The sequence below is a fragment of the Poecilia formosa genome, unplaced genomic scaffold (genome assembly GCF_000485575.1).
Source record: "Poecilia formosa unplaced genomic scaffold, Poecilia_formosa-5.1.2 Scaffold310, whole genome shotgun sequence".
Taxonomy (NCBI): domain Eukaryota; kingdom Metazoa; phylum Chordata; class Actinopteri; order Cyprinodontiformes; family Poeciliidae; genus Poecilia; species Poecilia formosa.
Window position 1 is genome coordinate 105,459 of NW_006800249.1, and position 23,120 is coordinate 128,578.

General features: G+C 39.6%; 2 protein-coding genes across 4 annotated transcripts in view; one reads left to right on the forward strand and one right to left on the reverse strand.

Annotated features, from left to right (window-relative positions):
- Nucleotides 1-6: 6 nt before the first annotated feature.
- On the reverse strand, nt 7-16,627 carry LOC103152445 (PHD finger protein 1). 3 transcript variants are annotated; one of them, XM_016661100.1, is made up of 13 exons: nt 15,278-16,627; nt 14,782-14,902; nt 14,610-14,688; nt 14,443-14,524; nt 10,635-10,721; nt 8,363-8,457; nt 7,741-7,889; nt 6,868-6,963; nt 5,069-5,137; nt 4,852-4,975; nt 2,852-2,919; nt 1,758-1,889; nt 7-1,474 (listed from the first exon to the last, which is right to left on the reverse strand). In XM_016661100.1, exons 3-13 carry the CDS (start codon nt 14,685-14,687, stop codon nt 1,372-1,374), a joined length of 1,083 nt encoding a protein of 360 aa, XP_016516586.1. In that variant the 5' UTR covers nt 14,688; nt 14,782-14,902; nt 15,278-16,627; the 3' UTR covers nt 7-1,371. The 3 variants fall into 3 exon arrangements, with proteins under 3 accessions (XP_016516586.1, XP_016516585.1, XP_016516587.1); XM_016661099.1 differs by lacking the exon at nt 14,782-14,902 and having other exon boundaries at nt 15,278-16,617; XM_016661101.1 differs by lacking the exons at nt 14,443-14,524; nt 14,610-14,688; nt 14,782-14,902; nt 15,278-16,627 and adding an exon at nt 10,834-14,433.
- Nucleotides 16,628-18,881: 2,254 nt separating this feature from the next.
- Nucleotides 18,882-23,120, forward strand: part of rgl2 (ral guanine nucleotide dissociation stimulator-like 2) — a 29,421-nt gene continuing 25,182 nt past the window's right edge. Inside the window, exons 1-2 of the mRNA XM_007572885.2 lie at nt 18,882-19,369; nt 21,880-22,037. Coding sequence (XP_007572947.1) covers nt 21,888-22,037 — 150 coding nt within the window. The 5' untranslated portion in view covers nt 18,882-19,369; nt 21,880-21,887. The remainder of the gene's footprint in view (nt 19,370-21,879; nt 22,038-23,120) is intronic.

Consider the following 23,120-nt stretch of genomic DNA (forward strand, 5'->3'; position numbering starts at 1 on the left):
TCTTCAGAGGTTTTTGGAGTTGTTTCCTTCAGCATTTTTCCAGTTGTTTCCACACAGTGCAGCGTGAAACGGAACCAATCAAACCAAGTCTTCTGGACTACAAGGTGTGAAAATACCCTTAAATATAAGAAACGATGAAGTTTGTAGTTGTGACATGACAAAATGTGAAAACGCTAATGGATTATAATTACTTTTTTCAAGGTACACTACAGTAGAGTAATTTTATCTTTAAGTCCATGGTATATTATCAAAATTGTGTGGATAAAAATCCTGGATCCTTTTTATATTTTGTAGAAGTTGGAGCCAAAAGGGTTGACAGATCTGTTTCCTTTCCGTCCCATCATGTGGCAGAGTTACTGGTTAGTAAGGCAGCTCTCTGTCTCCCAACGACTCATAACAAGTACAAGCATCAGGATCATCAGATAGAGCCATCAGTCACAGGAAACATCATGCATGAGGTCGATTTCTCATCGCTGGACTGTGACATAGCACCACGCTGAGCCCATTATTATTCTGTAGCATGACTCTAATGACGGAGGACTATTACTCAGAGCCTCCAGCGAACGTCTGTGCCTTTAAACGCTGGTGCTCTGTCAGAGTTGCACTGTCAAGGTGCCAGCGCCACCTGGCCAAACTGTAATTGACTGCAAAGTGCGTTTGGAAGTGATCCCAGGCCATCAGCATTCCTACCCATCTCACTTTCCTCACTACAACCAAGAGCTGCTCCTTAAAGACGGGCGGAGATTAGCATCAGTCAGAGCAGAACAATGAGGCCTGGATATGCCAGAGGAAAAAAAAGAAGAAGAAGGGAGAAAAAAAATGAGAGCTCTGCAGAGCGTATTGTTCCAGGATTACAGTATGTGCACATACTCAGATCAGAGTGATGAGTAGGAGGAAAAAAGCACAAGGAGCATTCACGGTTAAGAATGCAGAGTATAAATAGCAACCACCACATGTGATGGTGCTTGTTTCAGAGCGATCCGCCGGGAATTGGCTTTGATGATAATGATAAACGCGACGCTGAACTGCAGGTGTTGATGAAATACAAGAGCAGGTTTTGGCAAGATTGGATTTGAATTATACATTTTACCGGAGCAACGCCACGTCTCTCACAGCTATTATTAATCTATCTGTGTACCCTCAAACATTAGCATCCTGCAGGGAAAAAAAAGTGAACCGCAACAGAGGCACTGAACTGAGGAGAGGAGTAAAAACTGATCTCCACGGTGAAATGAACCTTCGTGGCGTCGTCTGACTGACAGGTTATTTGAGTTGCAGAGAGCTGTTTATCTGACTGCAGCAAAGAGAGAAAAAAGAAAAAGGAACAAAATATCAACGAGTTTGGTGTCCCACACCCCCCTGCATCCTCCCTTATCCTGAGACAGAGGCGCTGACCTGTGTCTCCATGATGCGACGCTTTGATTTGCGTGACTCCGACCCCCCCACTCTCCTCTGGCAGGGCAGTGACAACGGGCTGGACAAGAAAAACATAAATTAGTAAACAAGAAAAAACACCAGCATAATTTCTTCATGTGTAATTTATTACAGTGGTGTAGGACAGAGTTTTAGGGCAGCTAAAACTAAAGAATGATTTAGAATGATTATGAAAGGAAAATAGTGACAAAGTTTCACACATTTTTTAGAAATCAATGGGATTCTGACTGATTGTTTACGTTTAATGACAATATGTGAGATTTCCAAAGTTTCAGCTGAAAGAAGAGAAGCAGCAAAAAGAAACCTGCTGTTCTCAATCTGACCTTCTCCTGTGGGTGATGCTGATAGGCGGATCGGTGACGAGAGGCGACAAATCAGACGTCAGAGGAGGCGGAGCTCGGACCTGCAGCCCAAACAGACACTTCTTCTTCTTGATCTCCTTTCCAGAGACAAACCTGTGTGGCGCAGAGGAGCAGAAGTCACATTTCTGTTCTTTTCATCATAATGAATTCACAATGCATTGCAACAGTAATCATGCTTCACTTTGTTTTTCTCATTTTGTCATGTTGCAACCACAAATACAATGTTTTTTAATCGGTATTTTATGTAATGGACAAACACAAAATACAGCACAGTTGTGAAGTGATGGAGAAATGTAACTCTTTAACAAAAGGATAAACATAACATCTTAATAAGCAGCGAAGGCAAAATTAATCTGATTTGGGTCGCATTCGTTTGCTGTGTAGCCTAATAGATTCGCCCACCTGAGCTGCTGATCTTTGCAGCTCCTCCAGATTCACCATGGCCCTCATGGCTCTGGTTTGCAGTTGTACCAAACTGATAAAATTTAAGCATTTTATCTAAGCAAATCGGAGCAACAGGAGCTTAGGACAAATGCTTTTCTTACCACTTTGATATGATACGACAGTTTTTGAGTCTCTATCAAATAAAATCCCAATAATTTTGGCTGGAACATGACAAAATGTGGGAATGCAGCTGAATATGGGGATGAACAGTTGCAAGGCACAGTAAAGCTTTCTAACACAATGTTCTTCAGCTCCTGATGAGAAGCAAGACGTGGGAACACTTCAAAGGTAGTGACTCTGTAATTAACATGCACATAATTAGAAGAGACTTCGCCTGGAGAAATATGCTGTTTTATTTGGCTGCAAGGTTATTTTTAAACAACATTCAACAAAAATCTACTTGAAGCAGTTACATTTCTTTAGTTCTGATAATTTAATAGAGGTTAGCAGCATTCTGTGCTGCTTACAAATCAAAATAATCTCTGTAAGTCTGTCAGATTCATTTCCCTGCCTCTTTATTCAAAGTCACACGTTTTGCTGCAGCCCGTCTCCTCATCACTCCGGTCATGTGCGGCTGGTGTTTATTCTTCTCCTTAAACGCGACAACTCACCTGTCCTTGTGAGAGTTGAGAGCGTTGAGGAGATTGTGACAGCGGTCCTGCCTCGGCGTGTCAGACAGCTGCAGGACGGAGACGAGTGAAAAGAAATCAAAGCCGTGTTCACGCAGCGGACAACGCACACCAACTGCATACGATAATTTTCTTTTACAGCCACTGACAGTTGTGATGCTGATATGAGAAATTAACTGGTGTAGCAACGTGGCAGGGAGTGGAAAAAAGCTGTTGTTCTGCAGTGACAGAACGAAGAAAACATTTCAAGAATGTCACTTGGAGTTGAAAGGAGAAATCTCAAAAATATGCAGAAAAAGCTCAGTTTATATACAGCCTCAAATATTCACATAAAATCAATGTGTGGTTCTGCATGTTGGCCAGTGACACCAGTGTTGTGGTTTTAATCTTTGGAGTTAGTATTGGTGACATTTCCACATCTATTTTAGATCCAGATCAAATAAATGTAAAACATTTTATTAGCTCTCAGTTCACCTTCTAACAAAACTCATTTTAAACCTGAATGAATCAGAGGGAAAACCGTGAACAAGTTCATCTGAAATCACCAGAACAGTCTAAAAGACAAGCTGATGTGTTTGAAATAATTTTCTCCCTCTGGTAGCAATGTTCACCACCAAATGAAATCAAGACAATTAATCATCAAGACCTTCAAGTTAAGAGGTCGCAGTAACCTCCGAGATGTCACCTTCAAAGTGACCTAAAGCATCATGTTGCCACCAGAGCAGAGCTTATTTAAACTGGCAGCAAACTGGGATAGCAATAGTGTAATTTGATCAAGAAGAAACATAAAAAACTGACTGAAATTTTACAAGAAATTCAAAAATTGGAAATGATATCATATGATGAATTTTCTTTCTGACCATGGAGCTGCTTCTAAACCTAAAGATCAGAATTTCTCTGCAACAACAATCCAGAAACAATTTGGCGATGATCTGTGGATTTTTCAGAATAACTTGGCATAAAAAAACAATAATATAGTGGATCAAAAATTAGAACATTAGTATTTTTAAACCTATGATCTCAAACCTACTGTGATCCGTTCTCAAAAACTTCAGTACACTCTAAATTTGATCCATTTCAATCTCAGTGAGTTTTTATCCAAATTTAATGAAAATTAAATGAAAAAAGTAAAAATGTTTTGTGTTTGAGAGAATTCAGTCCAGTTAAATAAAATAAATAAACTTTAAGGAAAATCCTCTGGAACTATGGATCATGTCAAATAAAATAAAACCCAAATAAAAATAATAAAACCAAAATAAAACCCAGAGCAACATTTGGTTTTAGAGATCATCTAGCTAGTAAGCTGCACAGCTCAGGTGGGATGTGTGTGTCGGACACATCTCTGTGAACAAACCTTCTTCATCATGAAACATGGTGGTGGCAGCATCATCACCTGCAGTGAGACTTGAAAATGGGTGTTCACAGAAGCTCCACTGTGAGCAGGTTTGAGCTGTTCAGCAAGGCAGAGTGGTCAAAAACACCTGTGATTTTGTTCTTTTTTAAGAAACTATTGATTCAGTTTGCAGGCCACACTTTTCAGATTTTTCTCAGTAAGAATAAAAGGTTAAAATGCATGTCCTTTTTCTTCCACTTCACCAGTTTGAATTATGCTCAGTTTTTCTGCCAAATTAAAGTTTGTGGTTGTTACATGGCAAAATGTGGTGGAATATTCAGCTGAAAGTGATACATAAACATCCCAAATACTAGATAAATAACTTCAGGTGAACAATTTTAAGAGGAAACTAAAAGCAAAGACGCTCAGGGTCATTTCAGCCGAATTTTTATAACAGAAGATCATCAAAGGACTAAATGCTTTAACTCTGCAGTGTTTCCCTGAGTTCCCTCAGAGGTCGACTATTACATTTTACTTTAATGCTGCTTAATAAGCTTTAAATCTCACTCGTAAAAGAAAGAAAAAAAAGGAAGCCTGTAAGTATTTCACATCATTTCATCATTGTGCTTAAACAGGGAAATATCAATACCGCGCCCAGGAGCAACGAGTCCCAGTTCTCGTTGGTGAAGGACAGGATTTCATGGTCGAAATCAAAGTATTTCCTCTTACAGCACAGCGAGAGGTGGTAGAGGACTAAATGAGCCAGGTCCACCCTGCAGTTAGAGAAAAATACTTTGTTTAGTGTGGTTAAAAATATTTCCAAATTCATTTCTGATTCGTTATTGAAATTAAAAATCATTTCTAACCAGGTCATGGGCAGCCTCTGGACTGTCTCCGGTCCCTTTGTACAAACTGAACACTGGAACTGATAAAACCTGAAATAAACACGCAGAAAAAATCAGTCTTGTTTTCTTCTCTGGATAAAAATAAAATAGAGAGAGGTGTATCTTTTTAGATAATACCGCTCAGCTTTAAAATCTGACCCTGAAACTTACTTCCATCCTTTTATCTGCATGAAGGTCACAGTGAGAAACGAGGCGCCTGCACTGTGAGACGGCTGCACACGCTTACTATTCTAACTGTAAACTCGATCTTCGCTCCTCTTCTATCACCTGCTCTGCAGATGTTCCTCCCATCCTGTCAGTCTCGATTTAATCCCTTCTTTTCTGCTCCCACTCGCACAGTTTGGTGTCAGGATGGGCGTAAAAAGCCCCACAAAGACGGGTAATTGTAATGATAACCTCAGTGGATGGATGTGTTTTGCTACGTGGAGCAGATGCTCTGGAGTGTGTCACTTTGAGCTGAAGACGAGCCGTTGTCCTCGTCACACTGGGAACATTAACATACACGCTCACTAATCATTTAATCTGGAGGTAATTAAGGCCGTTTGTTGACAAGTGAAGCCGTCACGGCGACATATTGATCACATTTATTTTTCCCTCAGACCAGCATCTAACTCTATGATTAACGTGCTAATTACGAACTTTGATTCATTGTTTGTTTTGGTAATAAAACTGATAAATAGTTCCTGTTTCTAGCCATTTAAAAAGTTTTGTTTTTCGTTATAGATACTAAACAAAGATCTGCAAGTAAAATGTCAGATTTTTTTTATGATTCAATCTTAACTGAAAATCAAATAAATCTGTTGGAAGGAAAACAAAACACAACAAGCCCAAACTAATATGTTGATTCAGCTTCAGCTGCAGAAATCTTCTATTATAATGAATCTGATTAACGTGAAATAAAGTTCAAGAGTTGCAGCTAAATTTTCCCAACTTCCAAATTTCTACTCTTTAGAGAGGAAGTAATTCCTTAATATTGATTTTTTTTTTAAAAGTACTTGTTCCAGTGGGAGATTATTTCACTTATTCCTCCCATATTATAAATGAAATAATTCCATTAATACAAATATTAAGGAATTACTTACTTAAAACAAGATTCTAGATCATGTGGAAAAGTTATTTGTAAACTAGTTTTGCCTTGTTTCTAGTCTTCTAATGTATTTGCACTAAAAACTGGACCAAAAATACTTTGTAATTCATTCAGCATCAGGTTGGATGAAGTTATGAATTCATCCAAATACCAGAGAGTTTTCACCTAAAATCTTCAGACCTCTACTAGAAAGCTTTACGATGGGTCTGACTTGCATCTATAACAAAATAAGAATAACTTCATGAGAAGAAAAATAAACAAATCAAAGACATTCTCATTTTCATCTCACACCAAACTGCCTTCTTGAAAGAGATTACAATCTGCAAATTATTTAAAAATTACCAAACTTTTGGTACCCAATGCTATTTCTTTCTGTTAGTTAAAGGGACTTTTCTCTGCATGCTTTCATATTGTGTGCTTATTTTAATTTTTTTTAATTGTCTAATTAATCCATCTACTATCAGTGAGTATGTGTGTTTTAAATACTTTCACAGTTGAGAAAATATTGTTTCTAAGCTAAATCATTTAAACATACAGAAATAAATACAAAAAGTGTGTCATGATAGTGTGAGCTCCATCAAACAGCCCACCTGACAGATGCTTATTTTTCCTCATTAAGCTGTTCATGATTTATTTTAGCTGTATATATATGTTCCCTAAATGAGTAACGTACCTGTCTCCATACAGCAACGGCTTCAACAGACACTGAGTGCAGGCCTCGTGGAACCACTGACCACAGCTGCCACACTGCAGCATCTTCAGGTTCCACCTGCAGCCCAACAACAACAAAACCCGTCAACAACAAACCCACCAACAAATGGACATGTCCAAAAGGAAAGAAGAGACCACTGCACCAGACCACAATGAAAACCTCATGGTTATTCCACCAAATACTGATTTCTGAGCTCTTCCTGAGTTAAAACGTTATTATTGTTGTTTCTAAATGAAGATGAACTTGTTTTGGGGGTTTTTTGCATTATTTGAGCTCTGAAATCACTGCATCTTTTTCATTTATATAATAAATAAATACTAAATTTGGTCAGTGTCATGTCAGTAGTTCATAGAATAAAAGAACAATGTTCATTTTACTCACATATTTTCCTATAAAGAGTGAAATCAGAGAACTGATCATTTTGCAGTGGTCTCTTAATGTTTTCCATAGTTGTATCTACATAACCAGATTGATTCCTGAAGTTAGAGAGCGCACATACAGACAGCATCAGATGGCACTGCTGGTAGAAATGTCTGAAAAATTCATAAATTGATATTTCATTTCAGTAGATTAATCTCAGATTGTATCAGTCATTGTTGGTAATGATCCAAATCAACACAGAAGTTGTTCCTCTTGGTGAGTTTATTAATGTATTTTTTACTCTTTTTCATTGCTCTTTCGTTTTGGTTTCTTTATCTTCTCAGCTCCTCCTGAGTTCATCATTTTGCTTTTGATGAATTCACCTGTAATTATCTGGTCCATTTGTGTCAAAAACACTTTTACCAGAAGAGCCAAAACATGGAGGGTGTTGTAGTCAGAATTGGCGCCACTCACTCTCCAGGTCCGGCGCAGTAGCAGTAACACTGCTGCTGATTGGTCAGATGCTGAGGATCCCAGTCTAAGGACGACAGCTGGTAGGGAAGCCGGAGTTTCATGAACTGCATGAGTCGGGCGAAGCGTCCGCGTTTCAGAGCTCCGCCTCTCTGCAGAGACAGTTTCAGGACAGAGATGCTCGCTTTTATATCGCTCTCATATCAGTAAGCAGATCAGGCTCGATTAGAAGATGGATCTTTGTCTCATTTCATCGCAGGTCAGCTGTGAGAGATGGAGTCTGAGACCAGATCAGAGGATCTGGACAATGAGCTCCGCTCCACTGACCGATTAATAATGAACCCACTTCTCTCTCATGTCTACAGAAACGGAGCACATGTGATGGATTGATTTTTAATGTGCTCCTCTCAACTCCACTGAAGCATAAATATAAATATTGACTGCTTGCAATTTCTCTGACATGGCGCGGAACATATTGAAGTCAACACTGAGAAATTCAGTGAGATTCTTGCTCCAATAAACACATTTTGCGCCTCACACATTACCATGTGGATAGATATATTTGACTGGATTTCTTAGCTCTTTTTTAAAAAAAAATGTGAGACGGGGAGATTAGCAGCCTGACCTTGGTGGCGACAGCAAAAACACATTGTCGACAAATCCAGGAGTCGCTGTCAGCTTCTGGCTCGATGGTCGGCGTGTGGCACTCCGGATGATAACCTGTAATGGGAGGAGGCAGAGCCTTTAAATCGTCTTTGCAGGACAGAAAGCCTGGATGACACTAATAACAGGCCTGCTCCATTTTCACTTCTTTACGAGTTCATTTCAGAAGCATGCAAACATCCAACTGTTGAATTTGCATATAAGAAGCAGAGTTTGCCAGCATTATTCCAGAAAACAGATGGTCAGCATCTTTGCTTGAGGATGACATGATGGTAGAATCTCCCTCCAGGACCTGCTGCTACCTGGTGGCTCTTTAGATTTATTTCAGCTGCATTTATCAAAGTTTTTAACATTTGTATTTTCTACCAGATATGGAAGGGGTTTTGCAGTTTGACATCAAGAGCTTTACAGAGAAACAATGCCAACAAAGGACTGCACATTTGTTAAGAAAGATTAGCTTTGTTGCTATAGTTAGCTTATATTATTACATGGAGTTATTACATGGTCTGTTAATCACGGTTCAGTATTCACAGATTTTCCTGTGGAATGCAACTCCAATTTATTTTTGGAAAATTCACCAGTTTACAGATTTGTTTCTCAGAGCATATCTAAAATATTCAAAAGCACAGGATTGGACTTCTCTGCCCCCTCAACACGACCCCGGATTAAGCAGAAGATAAAAAATGGATGTATTTATTTTGATAGATGAAATTAATATAGTTTTACACTTTAGCTTTAAAATGTTTAGTTTCTTCAAGCTGCTCATACATGATGCCGTCATGGTTAATTGTTTTTCTGCCATTCAGTTGCTGCGTTTCCATTAACTATTTGAATTGCGCAAATTGAAATTATGAAAATAAATTTGCTTAAATTTGCTGTAATTTTGAAAAAACTAAAATCTTTTTGCGCCAGGAAGAGGTGGTTTTTCGGCCGTATCGAAATATATGTATTTCGCAAAACTACAACGGACACACTTTTTTTCAAATCACAGGAGTCACATGGTCAACAGTCCAATGTTACTACTGGCAAAAACGACAAAGAACACGGTGACAGGAAGTAGTAGGAGGACGGTTTGCTTTGTTTATTTTGTCAGACACTGTGCAGCTGGCTCCACCAGAGCTCTCACAGCATCTGACTTTTATCATAAAAAGTTGTGTCATCTGAACCTGTTGAACCCACAGCTCTTCAGTAAAATCGTCACCTACAATTTCACCAAAACGCTGCAGGTGCAGCAGATCCAAAGTAGGCGGGGTTTGTTGCTCCGACGCCAGAATAAGACGCTGACGTCTCCTCTGCTGGCTGATATATGATGAGCGCTAGCGCCATGGCTGAATTATGAATATCTCTCATGTAACTGTTTACATCTGTCGCTGCCATGATTTTTAATGACTTATTAAAAACAAGCTTATTTACATGTGATTTTGATATAATTTCTTATTAAATGGAAACACCGCAACTGCAAAATTGTGTTTTTTTTTTTTTTTACATTAGCAGAATACAGACAAAGATTTGCACGTTTGTAATGGAAACGCTGCCAGTGAAATGCTCCTGAGATCCTCTGGTTCCAGATACTCTGATCCTAGCAGTGATACTTCCATATTTCTCTTTAAAGATGAAACCATCTCTGTTTCTTTCGTTAAAAAAATTCTCATTCTCCTTCTAACACCCAATAGTCACATTTATTTGATCTTCTATTCTCCGGTCTAGAGTTTGAATTCATTGTTAGATCAATATTGATGAAACGCTAAGCTAGATTTAGCAGAAATCATCAGTCGGTTACATTCCTCCTCCCAGTGACACGGCTGCTCATCCTTGTTCATCTTGAAATGTTCTGAAGCTGGGATCTTAACTCAGTTTCTCTAAAGATCTGATCATTTTTGAGGTGACGTTTTCTTTGCAGAATTACATCCATAATAATAAACATTTGTTCCCAATAATTGTTCTGGTTTCTTTATCTTTAAAATAATTACATTGGCAAATTTGTAGATTTCTGAATTAGAATAAAGAGACAACGAAGACGCCCTGAAAGATTTAAATCTATAAGTTCTGTGTCTCTTGATGTCTTATTTATTTTCCCTCCCCTGTGAGAGCAGACCCGACAACTCTTAGCCATCATTTATGATATGCGGCTTTCTGTGTTGTTATTTACCATCCTGTGTCAAACCTTCAAGGTCACTACCGGCTCTGACGGAGAAGCAGCATTTGACAGAGCATGATGAGGCACGCCTCCTTACCGTGGTGACATTTAAGACAATTTATGAGGGGTTCTTTAAGAGGCGGGGCGTCACAGATACAGCAAACTTCTTCCACTCCGGCAGCGACTGAGGGAAACAGGAAAACAGAAGGGAGGGGACGATGTAAATGTGAGAGGAAGACAGAAACACGGAGAGAGAGAAAGCAGTCAACTGCATTAATTTATGTATATTGACTCACGTCCCTGCCACCTCATTGATTTCAGTCGCCTGCACCTTTGGTTTGACGCGTTGATGTTCAGCCTGGTCCTAACAAGTGTCCAACCTCCCCTTCGACTCAACATGAGGTGGCAAAGGACAGTCCTCTCCCTGAAGGCTCATTAGTCTAATAACTTCATTAATTGACTCTAATAATCCAGAAACAAGAAGCTTCCACAACGGGCTTAATGCTAATGTGGGTAAATATATGTACATTTAGCATTTCAAGATGACATCAGAGAAATTAAGACACTAGTTCAAAAAGCAGGAAAAATCTGAAAATGTCTCTTTAACTTTAAGTTGACTGAGTCAATTTATGCATTTATTCAAAATATGTATTCAAACTTTATTCTTTTTTAAATCATTAACATAGATTCCTAGATGTATCAATATTCTCCATAAAAGCTCACATTTAGTCAGATTTCTTATTTTAAAAACCTTGTCTGCACATACAGCACATTAACAGGAAATTGCTAACTGGATCAAATAATAAAGGTGCATTTCACAATATTGTGTTAGCCCTGATCCGTTATATGTCCACTAGAGTCTGAGGTTCAGATTAAATGTGCTGACGTGTCTCAGAGCTGCGCTGCTGTGGTTGCTGCCTCCGAGAGGCTAAAAGTAATAAACTCAGGCAGTGCACTGCAGCCATACAATACCTGTTAACTTTTCAATGTACAGAAGGAAAACTTGTTATTATTTGGACAAACAAAAGTAAAGCATGATTCAATCAGCTAAAGTACACAGCAGCCCTGCAGCAGCACCGCATCTCCAGAACCAGACCAAACAGGATCGTTTCAAAGCGCTTACAGTAAAAAACAAAAGAAAAATTCAACCAAACACGATGAAACGTCTACATAACTGTCAGCGGTTTAAAATGAATGAGACGCATGTTTCAGCAAGAGAAAAAAAGAGCTCCAATCAGGATTATAAACTTTTACAACTAAGAAACTTTAACCAACCAAAGTAAAATAATTATCCTTTCTACAAAATAATTCAAATCACAGCAATTTTAGTGAAAATGTGTGACTGCAGGAGATGAAAATGTTATTTTACTACACAAATTTCTCACTGTAAAATATGAATAAATTCACTCAAAACCTAACGAGGACACACTGAGGAGTGGCATACATTAATTTCTTAAAAACTAATTATATGCTAATGATATAAATTCCTGTGTCTTTGTTGTCATTTTTCATGCACAGTATACCTGAACACCTAAAACAAAACGCTGATGAGAGAGTTTATTATTACTCTCACAGCTGGACGCAGAATCCATGGCTTATTAAAAATTGGTATTTTGGAGTTGAGGTGGGTGATTAAAGTTTTATTTTTATATTTTGCGGTACTGTGGTGAAAACAATAAATAAGAACTATTTATTACTTCTTTTTAAAATAACTTTATGAGTGTTGCTACATAACACAGCAAGCAAAATAAAAAACATTTCTAATTTCCTTACTAAGGTTTGTCTCAGTAAACTTCATCTAAACAAACAGTGGATGAAATATTCAAAATAACAATCCTGACAAGTTTTTTAACATCATCAATTGGAATGTATTGTGACAACAATGAGTTAAATTTGATCAAGATAAATAATAAACAGTACGATAAACTCCCGTTAGAGTGATTTTATTTATGTTTTAGAATCTAACTGATATAACAACAACAGAGATTTTGCATTAGGCTCATAATAAGCTCAAAATATTACTAGAAAAAGAACAAGAATGCCCCTAAAATCAAAGGTTTACTTGCATCACCAGCTACCACAAATATAAAACATGGCAAGAGTTACAGGTATAAAAGCATCTATTCACATTTTGACAGCTTGTCTTTACTTAAACTAGTGAGGTTTGCTGTGAAGATGCTCCGTGAGAGAAATATTTTGTTGTCAGGTTTTATTGCGACATTAAATCAGGCTAAACTTTTGCTGCTTCAGCTCTGTTACGATTGCCAAAATATGACTTGTAGAATTTTAAGTATTACATTTCAATGTATTTCTCCAAATTCATAAGTTTAGTTACACCAAGAGTCTTTTGATGGGTTAATTTATAACATTTTAACTGGAGGCAAACTGGTGGACGTATTTAAAACACAGTGCTTCCTTTTGTGACTTTATGTAAAAATCTAAATAGAGTATTGTGTATCTTCACAACTCACTTTCAAGAAAGATGCTGAAACAATTACAGAGAGAGTAAACAGAATGCGAATGTTCAGCCATCACACTGTCCAGGAAAGAGATACTTTCTGTGTCACAGAGATTAACAGGTTTTGGTGTCAAATGTTCAAATCAACCCTGGAACAAAAAACCAAAAGACCTTGTGAAGATGCTGACTGAAGCTGTTAAGAGAGAGTCATTATTCACAGCGAAACAAGTCCTGCACCGACAGAGAGGGAAGAGCAATTACTCAAAAAACAACATACCTGTCCCGTAGTCTGATGGAATAAAAACTGAGCTGTTAGCTTTTATGGATATTGTTACATTTGGAGCAAAACAGCGGCACACTTTAAGTCTTAAGCATGTGGGTGTAAGCATTATGCTGCGTTAGCAGTTTGCTGCAGGAGGGACTGGTGCTCTTCACAAAATCCATAAGGAAGATTTATGTGGAAATAGTGACGCCACATCTCAAGACACCAGCTGGGAGGTTAAACATAAAAAGGTTTTCCAAATGAACAGCGACCAAAAGCCGAGCACCAACTTAATTATGAAGTGTCTTAAGGACGCAAAGTTAGGATTTTGGAGTGGTCATCACAAAGCCCATCTCAGAGAAAAATATTTTCAGAGCTGAAAAAATTATGGGAACAATTTATAAACCTGACCCAGTTAAACCAGTTCAGTCAGGAGGAAAGTGCCACAATTCCAGAAAAGATAACAGTATGACCCAATTTACACAGTTTAAAAAACAAGTCCACTATATGTTACAGACATGTTAGCCTGGATGTTGCCTTCGAAAGCAATTCTGCTGGATTCTCATCTCCCTTCTGCGCTCTAAGCTTTCTCCCATTGACCTCGATTTCTCCAGTAGAATTTCAACAGGGCCAATCAGTGAACAGAAGGAGCTGGGAATGATGATGCCAGTTTTCAGCGTTGCTTTCGAATTGTACTCCTCCTATACGGGGTTTGGCTTGGCAATGGCAGCAGAGGAGGTCTGCTGGCAAAGATGTCGGGGTCGTTCATATCACACGCAATTTCCGATAAGCTTCATCGAGCTGGCGCTTTACCTAAACCACGGCTGAATGTCTGCACCTCCAGCAAGCAATCCTCTATCAACTGTGTATGTGATGAATCAAAGCATTCATCACACACATTTCAAGGCTAAGAAAATGTATGTGAACTTCTCAGTTTGAAAGAAGTTGAAAAATCTCTAGAAAGGTCCCTTTTATTGTTGTGATATTTAGCAAATAGAAAAGATTTTGGCAAGCCCAAATCAGAAACATTTAGTCCACTTTAACCTGCTGTAAAAAATTGGCTTCAACAATGTCTTTGGCTGCCGCTAAGTCTGCGCTACAATGGATTTTACTCAATGGAAAAGTTCTCCCTACGCAGAAAGCTTTACTCCGCCATCAGAGGGAAGAGGAGGCAGTTACTCTTACACGAGTGAATGTCCTTTCTCAGAACCCAGAACTCTGAGTTGTCCTCGAATCTCACCAAGCAGCACTGCTTGACTCCATCGACCTGAGGATGGGGGAGAAAGGAGGAGACAATTATGGGAGTCTTTCAACACACGACCACTTGAAAAGTATCTCCCCAACACACTTACTCTCTTCACATTGCCAAGGTACAGTAGTCCATCACTCCAACGAGCCAACACATCATCTCCCTCACTGACTCCCCCCATCCTGAGGAGAGACACAGAGAGGAGAAAGCAGGGCTTGTGTGAAAATGGAAATCCGATTTATCCGTTGAATACTTTGCTGCCGTTGCTGACATACAGGGTTTACGTCCCCCGGCCTCTCAGACAGCCGGCTTTCAGTCCAAAGGGGTTAAAATTTCACCCAAACACACACACTCACACGCACACTCCTCTTCTTCAGACTTGAGCATAGCGACAGCCTGTATCCACCAGAGTGAAAGATGAGAGTGAGTATACACAACCAGAGAGCAAGACAAATGATTACTGCACACATCAAACACACACGCACACACACATAGGGGAAAAAGCACTGCATGATGACTGCTGCAACACAGTTTAACTGGATGCAGCTACTTGAAGCATCTGCCTTGCACTTTGCCCGCCGTCTTCCTCGCCTCCTTTCTCAACAGCTTAAAAACTTGAATAGATGCATGAAGCGACTCCTCGGGCGTTTTGTCTTTTGCACACTGAGCATTTGTTCCAGTGCATGCACACATGTCAGTGCAGACGCAGCATGCAGAGCGGCATTATCAGATGGAGAATTGAACAGTGGGGGCTGGCCGGCTGAAGGGTACCTGTCAAGTCGAACTCCTTTCCGTCGGGGTCACTGGGATTCCTGGACAGGCTGGACATGAAATGCCCTCATCAGCTGTGGATGTCCAATTACTGCCAGCTCCGATGCGCAGCGTGCTGGTTTGCAAAAAGTGGCTGGTGTGCATGCATGTCTCTGTCTGTGCCAGGCGCCTCGCTCTGAGTGTGTGTGAGTGTGTGTGTCAGTCAAACCGTCAGCAAGGAGGAGGAGGTGGAGGAGGAGGCGACTGTGACTGTCCGTCCGTCTCTCTCAGACTAGTTTGTCCGTCCTTTCTCCGCGGTGCCGTTTCATCATGTCCCCGTCGCTGTTGCTCCCTCACCCCCCACACTCTCACACCTCACCCCTCTCCCCGCCGCCGAAGCTTATTAAGGCGGATTTTGTCTGAGCTGCACCGGAATCAAGCCGCCAGAGACGCCATCATCCTTCTGCCTCTCGCCCTCCGCCGACTTGTTGTGACGCAGACATAAAACACAGAGCTATCGTGGGAGTGGGTTGGTGGGGGCATCCAGAGGTGTGGGAAGTGTGCTCGTGTAAAGGGGTGTGGGGGGTCCTTGCTGTCTGAGAGCGTGACCCTAAAATGATTGTGACACGCTTGTGATGTGAGAGGGCAGGAAGTGAAGGATGCAGGGTTGCAGCGCGCGCGGTGACAGGGGCCAATTAAGCGGCCAATTAGTGACTTTAGCCGCCTCATTAATTGGTCTCCGACAAGAACTAAGATCCAAGTTTAGGAGAGGAGAGAGGGAAAGTTTTCAAACGGAACAAAACTGAGGCCAGCACTTCAAAGGGTTCGGATCTGAAGCCTCGGTCAAAATTAACTTAATGCTTCTTTAATAAAGTGGCTTTCTGAAGGCTGAAGGTAACATAACGCATGCTTTCATCTTCCTGAAAAGACAAAAATGGCATCTGTTTAAAAAAATTTAATGAGAAATACTGAGATTTTGGTGTAACCTTACTGACAATGGAAGGAAAATAAAAAATATTTCCTGCACGTCCATCTGTATTTTTGGGGGGTTTGTTTGAAAATAACACACAATACCTTATATCTAAAATAAAATGATAAATTGTTGAAATCAAATTCTATTTTCCAATTCAACAGACTGTACATGTTAAAATAAAAACGCTTACAGTAAAGTCAACAGAAAACGATCGTGTCGGCATATTGGCTTACTCTCAGTTGATTTTTTTCCCCAGAACCATCTCACGACTTGTTGTTCATTTCTTACACGTTAAATATACCAGTCAGTCAGACATGTGGTAACGCCGCTGTATACGGTTCAAAATGGCCCCTGGCACATTGAAAATAAAGGTGGAAGTTTAGATTTCCATGTGCGACCACTGGAGGGCGCGCAACTACCAAAAACTCTGCGGCCGAAAGCCTGGATGGCTGGTCATGTCCAACGAAGAATGCTGTAATTTCATAAAACTCTTCATTTTGTCATTTGAAAAATTTACTTAAACGAGATTAATGATGGAAAGATGCTGGTCCAAAAATATTAAACGAGTTTATATGAATAAAACAGCGCAATATCACAGTTTGTAAGGCCCTTAAACAGTGTAGTCATGTTGTGTTCACACACTATATGCAACATGCAGTAAGAGCATCATCTGCAATTAATCTGAATTCACATGGTTATCATTAGATCAAGGGTCACAGACTGTGCAGATTAGAATAAACAGGAAGAAAGCTAAAGGTCAGTAAAGCAGAGAAACTGAAGGAAGTTCTTAAGATTTTGTTGAAATGTCCAAATTTGGACTTAAAACACCCAGACTAAAGTAAAGATTTGTGTTTATAGTGGGTGATAGATAATTTTTCTCAAGAGGCACTCATCAGGTCTGTGTGTTTTTAGAGAGAATAAATGAAAAAATAAAGTCAGTTAAAAACTGGGATTATTATATTTTTGATATATTACAAACAGACATACTAAATTTTTAATGCTTTGTTGTGTTTCCTTTTGCATAAATTACCATATCAATGCAGAGTGGCATGGAGGCAACCACCCATATCCTGAGGTTTTCAGAAATCCCAGGTTGCCTCAAAAACAGCCTACAGATTTCTCAATAGACAATACTCAATAGATTCTCTGTAGGTTCTAGATCAGGTCAGTTTGTTGGCCTGTTAAGCACAATGAAAACTAAGTGATTAAAGAGGGTACTGTTTCTTTTAGCAGTGTGAACAGCTGCCAAGTTGTGATGGTAAATGAAATCAGCATCTCCATAAAGCTTCTCAGCAGAGGGAAGCACAAAGTGCTCTAAAATCTTCTAATAGTTGACTCTACACTTGGCAAAGCACAATGACATGGCTCCACAAATCATAATGAAAAAAAGCCAACAAGGAGATATAGGGAGTGTAAGAATTATTATGTGTTGTTATCACTGGTACATTAGTAGTTGTACATTACTAGTTTGTTTTTCATTCAAAGGTTTTAGCTTTCTACTGTGTGTGTGAACCAATGCTATGTTGAAACTTGTGTCTTCCCACACGTGTAGGTTAAGAAAATACCTATCAGGGCGTACACAGGGTAAAGCAGCGATGTAACAGGAGGAACCAGCAAGGAGTGACTGAGAACGAGGTGCTTAAGTACTTAGGGAAGTGAATGCTGAACATAAGACCTGGGCTGATGAGCTAACAGGTTGCAGGTGTGAGAAGAAAGCAAAAACCAGACTGTAAAGAGAGAGAGGAAGAGGAAGTGACACAGGGGGTGAGAGAGAGCACTGGGGACCAGGAAATGAATCTAACAAAATAAGAAACATAATAATAAAAAATAGATTAAATAAGAAAAGGACAAGACACAAGAAATGGACATATCTAGACTCACGAAGAAGGAACTAGGGTAAAAATATAAATAAGGCAGAACAAGCAGAAAGAACTAAGGAACACAAGTAAACCCAAAACAAACTCAAACAACCCAAGATCCAGACATATTCTTCATACTTCCTCTAGACTGAAGGATCTGGATTTCATCTGTAAAGAAGATTTTGGACCACTGAGGAACAGTTCAGTTTCTTTTTCTTCTGCAGAAAGAAAAACGTTTGTGCTTAAGGAGTAACTTAGAAAAGTGTCAGTGGTAACTCATGTCTGGGATACATCTGTTTGAGATGCCTACTGATTTCAGCTGCAGTTCACTTGGACAAATAAATGTTTTTTGATGGAAATTCATTAATTTTTTTGAACTACAATGGTCTTATTCACCGTCGTAATTTTTATCACTCATAATGAAATAAAAATAGTAATATTTTTTTATTTAAATATATTCTAATTCACGGAGATGGATATGCGATTATACTGCAGGTTAATTGTAAACTATCCATGTGAGGATCAATGAGGACAGAGATAACATGGATCACACAGCCATGTTTACAGCTTTGACTCATTTTTAAAGTTTCAAGGTATTAATAAGCCTCTAAATGTTTGAAATATTTTTTTATTGCGTCCACATTTTGATTTAAATATGTAATAACAACCAGACCATAACCTTTAAATTCATCTGATAAAAGTTCAGGGTGCTTCAGGGTGGTAACACACAGAGCGTGTTTACAGTGTACGTGGCGTGCGCGCCGGTCAGCGGTGCGTAAAGCGCGTCCGCGTCGCGTCTCTCAGCTGCTCCAACTCCCCGGGTGAGCGGCACACTGTCTGCGGTTACTGCGCAGCGTTGTGTGCGGCGTCCGGCTCACGCCGCCGCTGTGAGCCACTCAGAGAGACGGATCTGTTACTAGAGCGCCGAGAGCTGAAACATCCAGGAACTGCGACGTTAGGGGGAGCAGCTGCGGCTGCGGCAGGGGGAGGAGGAGGAAGAGGAGGAGGAGGAGAGAGTTTGCTGCCACACCAAAGTGCGTTATCAGCTGCTGAAGGCTGGACAGACGCGAGGTGTGGGGGACGCTGATAGAGAGGGGGAGACTCTTTGGAGGGCGTAGAGGTGAGGTAAGGGACGGAAACTCCCTCCTGGTTGTCGGCAGTGACCGTGGCACCGATGGGCGCGACTTCCCCCAGCTGAGCCGCCGTTCTTTACCCGGCAGCGGTCCTCAGATGCTGCCTCTGATCCGCCTGACAGTTGGATAAGTGGCGACCCAGCTCTCAGTGAGTTCACCCACAGCTGCCTCTATCTGTGTTTCTCTGTTTGCCTGTTTTTTCAGACCATACAGTATCTGAGTCACAGTAGGAAGCAGTTAGTTCTCTGCTGTGTGTTTTAATGGGAGTGCCAGCACGCAGAAACTTTTACAACCCTCATAATTTCAAGCGTTTCTCTCTGAAGGACCCAGACTGAACATATCTGAATCATACAGCTAATGCCAGTGTGACTTTAGTGTCCAGCTTTATGTGCATGTGTGTGTGTTTATACCTCAGTCATATGTGGGCTGTTTGCTTTGGTCAAAGCCTCTGAATAGCAGCCTTTCAGACCTCTGCACAGCCATTGGTGAGAACACATGCTGCACTGTTGATGCCTTGTTTCCCCTGCAGCCTGTTCCCCCCCTCCCGTCCCTTACCCACCTTTCCACCTCCTTTCATGCAGACTGCAACGCTGCTCTCTTGAGAAACCGAGCAGAATCTTAAATCTTACAGCAAATCCGGGATGATGTAAGACAAAGTATTGCACAAAGGCAGCTGCATGAGTCGAGCAGGAAAGAAGAAGAAAGTTGGGTCTGCTTTTTGGAGCTATTTTCTGATGCAGGAGGTTATTATTACCCAGGCTGGGGCTGATGCAGTCTTAGCATTCATAAAAATGATTCTGCATGTCTTTCTCAGGAGAACAATCAAAAGGTTTTACACAGCATGCAGAATCAAAACCTCTTTAGCTAAAATCACAACACAAGAGTATTCATCAGCTTTTACATTATCAACTAGGACATCTCTATCCCTCCTACACCTCTCTTCCTCAAACAGTGTTTACTCGATGTCTATCTTCACGTCAAATACCGAAGAGGGGAAAAGGAAATGGAAGGAAAGGTTGCTATGCAAATCCAGGCCTGCTTTCCGGGACAGTGACTGAGTTAAACAAATGAGTCAAGGCCTGCCGCCCATCACTAACGCCACTGTTTCTGTTTCTTTCATCGGAAATGTCCTTAAAAGTTACTGAAGTGCTTCATAAACATTTCAGCTCAGGCTTTGTTCTGGAGCTCAACCTGGTTTTACAAATGTAGTTATTTGTCAAGAGTAATTGTCTATTATTTATCAATTATTTGTCTAAAGTACAGCATCTTAGTGCCTGATTAATACAGATTTAAATGCAAGAAGTAGGCCTGTCATGATAACAAATTTTACTGGCTCATAAATTATCCCAATAAACAATAAATATTGTTATTTTGAGACCATTTTCAAGTAAAATATTGATAATTATGTAATAATGTGTGCTTGCCTTCTCAAAGTCCAATAAAAATCAGTTTTGTGAAGGACACCTAACACTAGAAGTAGAAGATGTTCTAAATATCCAAAATAAAAGAAAACAACCAAAAACAATAAATAAAAGTCACAAACTGAAAAAAATTAAATAAAAACTACGAATCATCAGAATGGAAATGATCAAGCTCATTTAAATGTATTAAATTATTAATTGCTTATTGCAACAAGCTTAGCAAGGAGATGTTTGTTTTGAAAAGCAAAATAGAATATTTAAAACACTTATAATTACTGATTCTTTTTTTTGGTGTCCCTAATAATTGAAGCCAGAACTCAGTGATTTGGTCTATTAATGTCATAAGGTCAAATTTTTAAGTGTTAATGTTTTAAAACAAGGCAAAATCAGAAAGAAGAACGAAAATGCTAAAATAAATAGTTCTACATTTCTGTCCCAATTTGATCCCTATAGTAGAAACAAACTTTAGGTTGTCAAAGTTTCCCCCACCTTCTGAGTGGGATGTGAAACTTCAGGTGTTGCTCCAGTTCAAACTTACAACTAAGAACTCAGATATTTCCATTTCCTGGCTGCAACGCGCCACAACAGCAAAAAGTTCCTTTTTGCCATGCTGTTGTTTCTAGAAATGTTATGATGTAACATTACAGCTGAAATTCACTGGAAACCTGGAGCAAATAAACTCCAGGAATTTCTTCATAATCACGGTGTTTTCAAAATATTGCAACCTGGTTTTCTACATGAAGATCGGTAAAGGATTGTTCATCTCCACAATTTTCACAGTCGGTTGTTTTGTTTTTAAGCAGGGATGTAAATTATTTGCTGATTCACACTTGAAAAAGATACTTTTCTGACAAATGTCAAGCTAAATATGCCTTGGACTGCTGTGTTCCTGGCAACTCAGATAATGTAATTCTGTATTTGCATTCCAAATAGGCTTAGCATGTGACCCTGCTGCACTCCTCCCCCTTGTGTTTGTCCTCCATTTAAATCAGGAGTGGTAAAGGAAGAGCTCTTGTGTGCATCAGTGTGAAACCCAAACAGACTGCTTCCAACATACAGGTTTCAATATGTAGGCAATTATTGTCATAAGATGCAAATAATTTGGGAGGGTAATAATCAGTTGACTTGAAAAAGAGACTAAGCTACGTTTAGCAGTAGATTCGTGTTTAGGTGTTTCTGATCTAAGCAAAGGTTGACCATTGAATGCTGTCTTGTGTTTTCTTCCTGTCTGTGGCAGCCGGCACCATGCTCCACCGTAACCTGCGAACAGGTGGCTATAACCTGCCGGGGGTGGAGTCAGGCGAGGTGCCTCTCATTGGCTACCGGCCCTTATCGCCTGATGGGGGAACCCCAAGCAGCCAGTCAGGGAGGAGCGAAAATCTGGAAAATTCACAGGTAAGTTTGTTTTTGTCCACCTGCAGCGTGTAGCAGAACTTTGTGAAGGGAAGTTGGTGCTGACGCCGCGGCTCAGTTCTGTGAATACATTCATGGCGTTTATAAACCATGAATGATACTTCCGATTTCGTCTGTTCTCCGAGGTTTACACATTAAAGTGATTTACACACTGTAGGCTCATTTAGCTTCATCACAGCTATCAGCATTCAGAGCAGTGTCACATGAAACCGTATGATCTGTGTTCAGTTTTTAGTTTGTTAAATAAACATCAGATGCGGTTGCCTGGTTCTCAGAAAACAGAGGAAATAAAGCCAATGTGACGTACATGAAGGGAGTGTATGTGTACATAATTGCCATTGTTGAGCAGAAAAATCATACATTTAGTCTACTCCATACTAGTTATGAAAAGATGTAATAAATTTACAAACACAGTTCTCAATTTATAATCTGAATGCTGATTTTGAGAAATCTTGCATCTGGATACAACTGTCGTTTTGCGTCTTGTGCTGATTATTTTCATGTTATGAGGCAGATTTCCACCCAAAACAGCAGCATAGCAAGGTATATTGTTGCCCTATGTCAAGTTTTATTAATGTTCTCAATCTGTCTCATAATCTATCAAGAGTCAGTCTTAACAATGAATCTTGCCTTTGAATTGATCATCACTTTTCTACATTTAAACGTTTTTTGGATATTTCTGTATGTTTCTCAGGATTATAATGTACTTTAAACCAACTCACCAAAACATTTGAAGACATTCAGCAATTTCAATCATTTTCAATAAATCAAAATGTCATTGAAAAGTGAAGCTAAAGTCCATCCAGCTCACCAAATATGTTGGACTTGGACTTGACTTATAATTAGGGTTGGCCAATATGTACTGAAAATGTTTTAACAATATATTGTGTTATTTATTTTATGCTGATACCAAATTATTTACATCTTTTTTGTTGTCTATTTAGGCAACTGTGACACTGCAGTCAGCCCCACAAACACAATGATTTTAACACAATTACTCCAAAAAAATATGAAAATGCTACAATAAACACATATCCCTAAATATAACTTCTTATTTAAATAGTG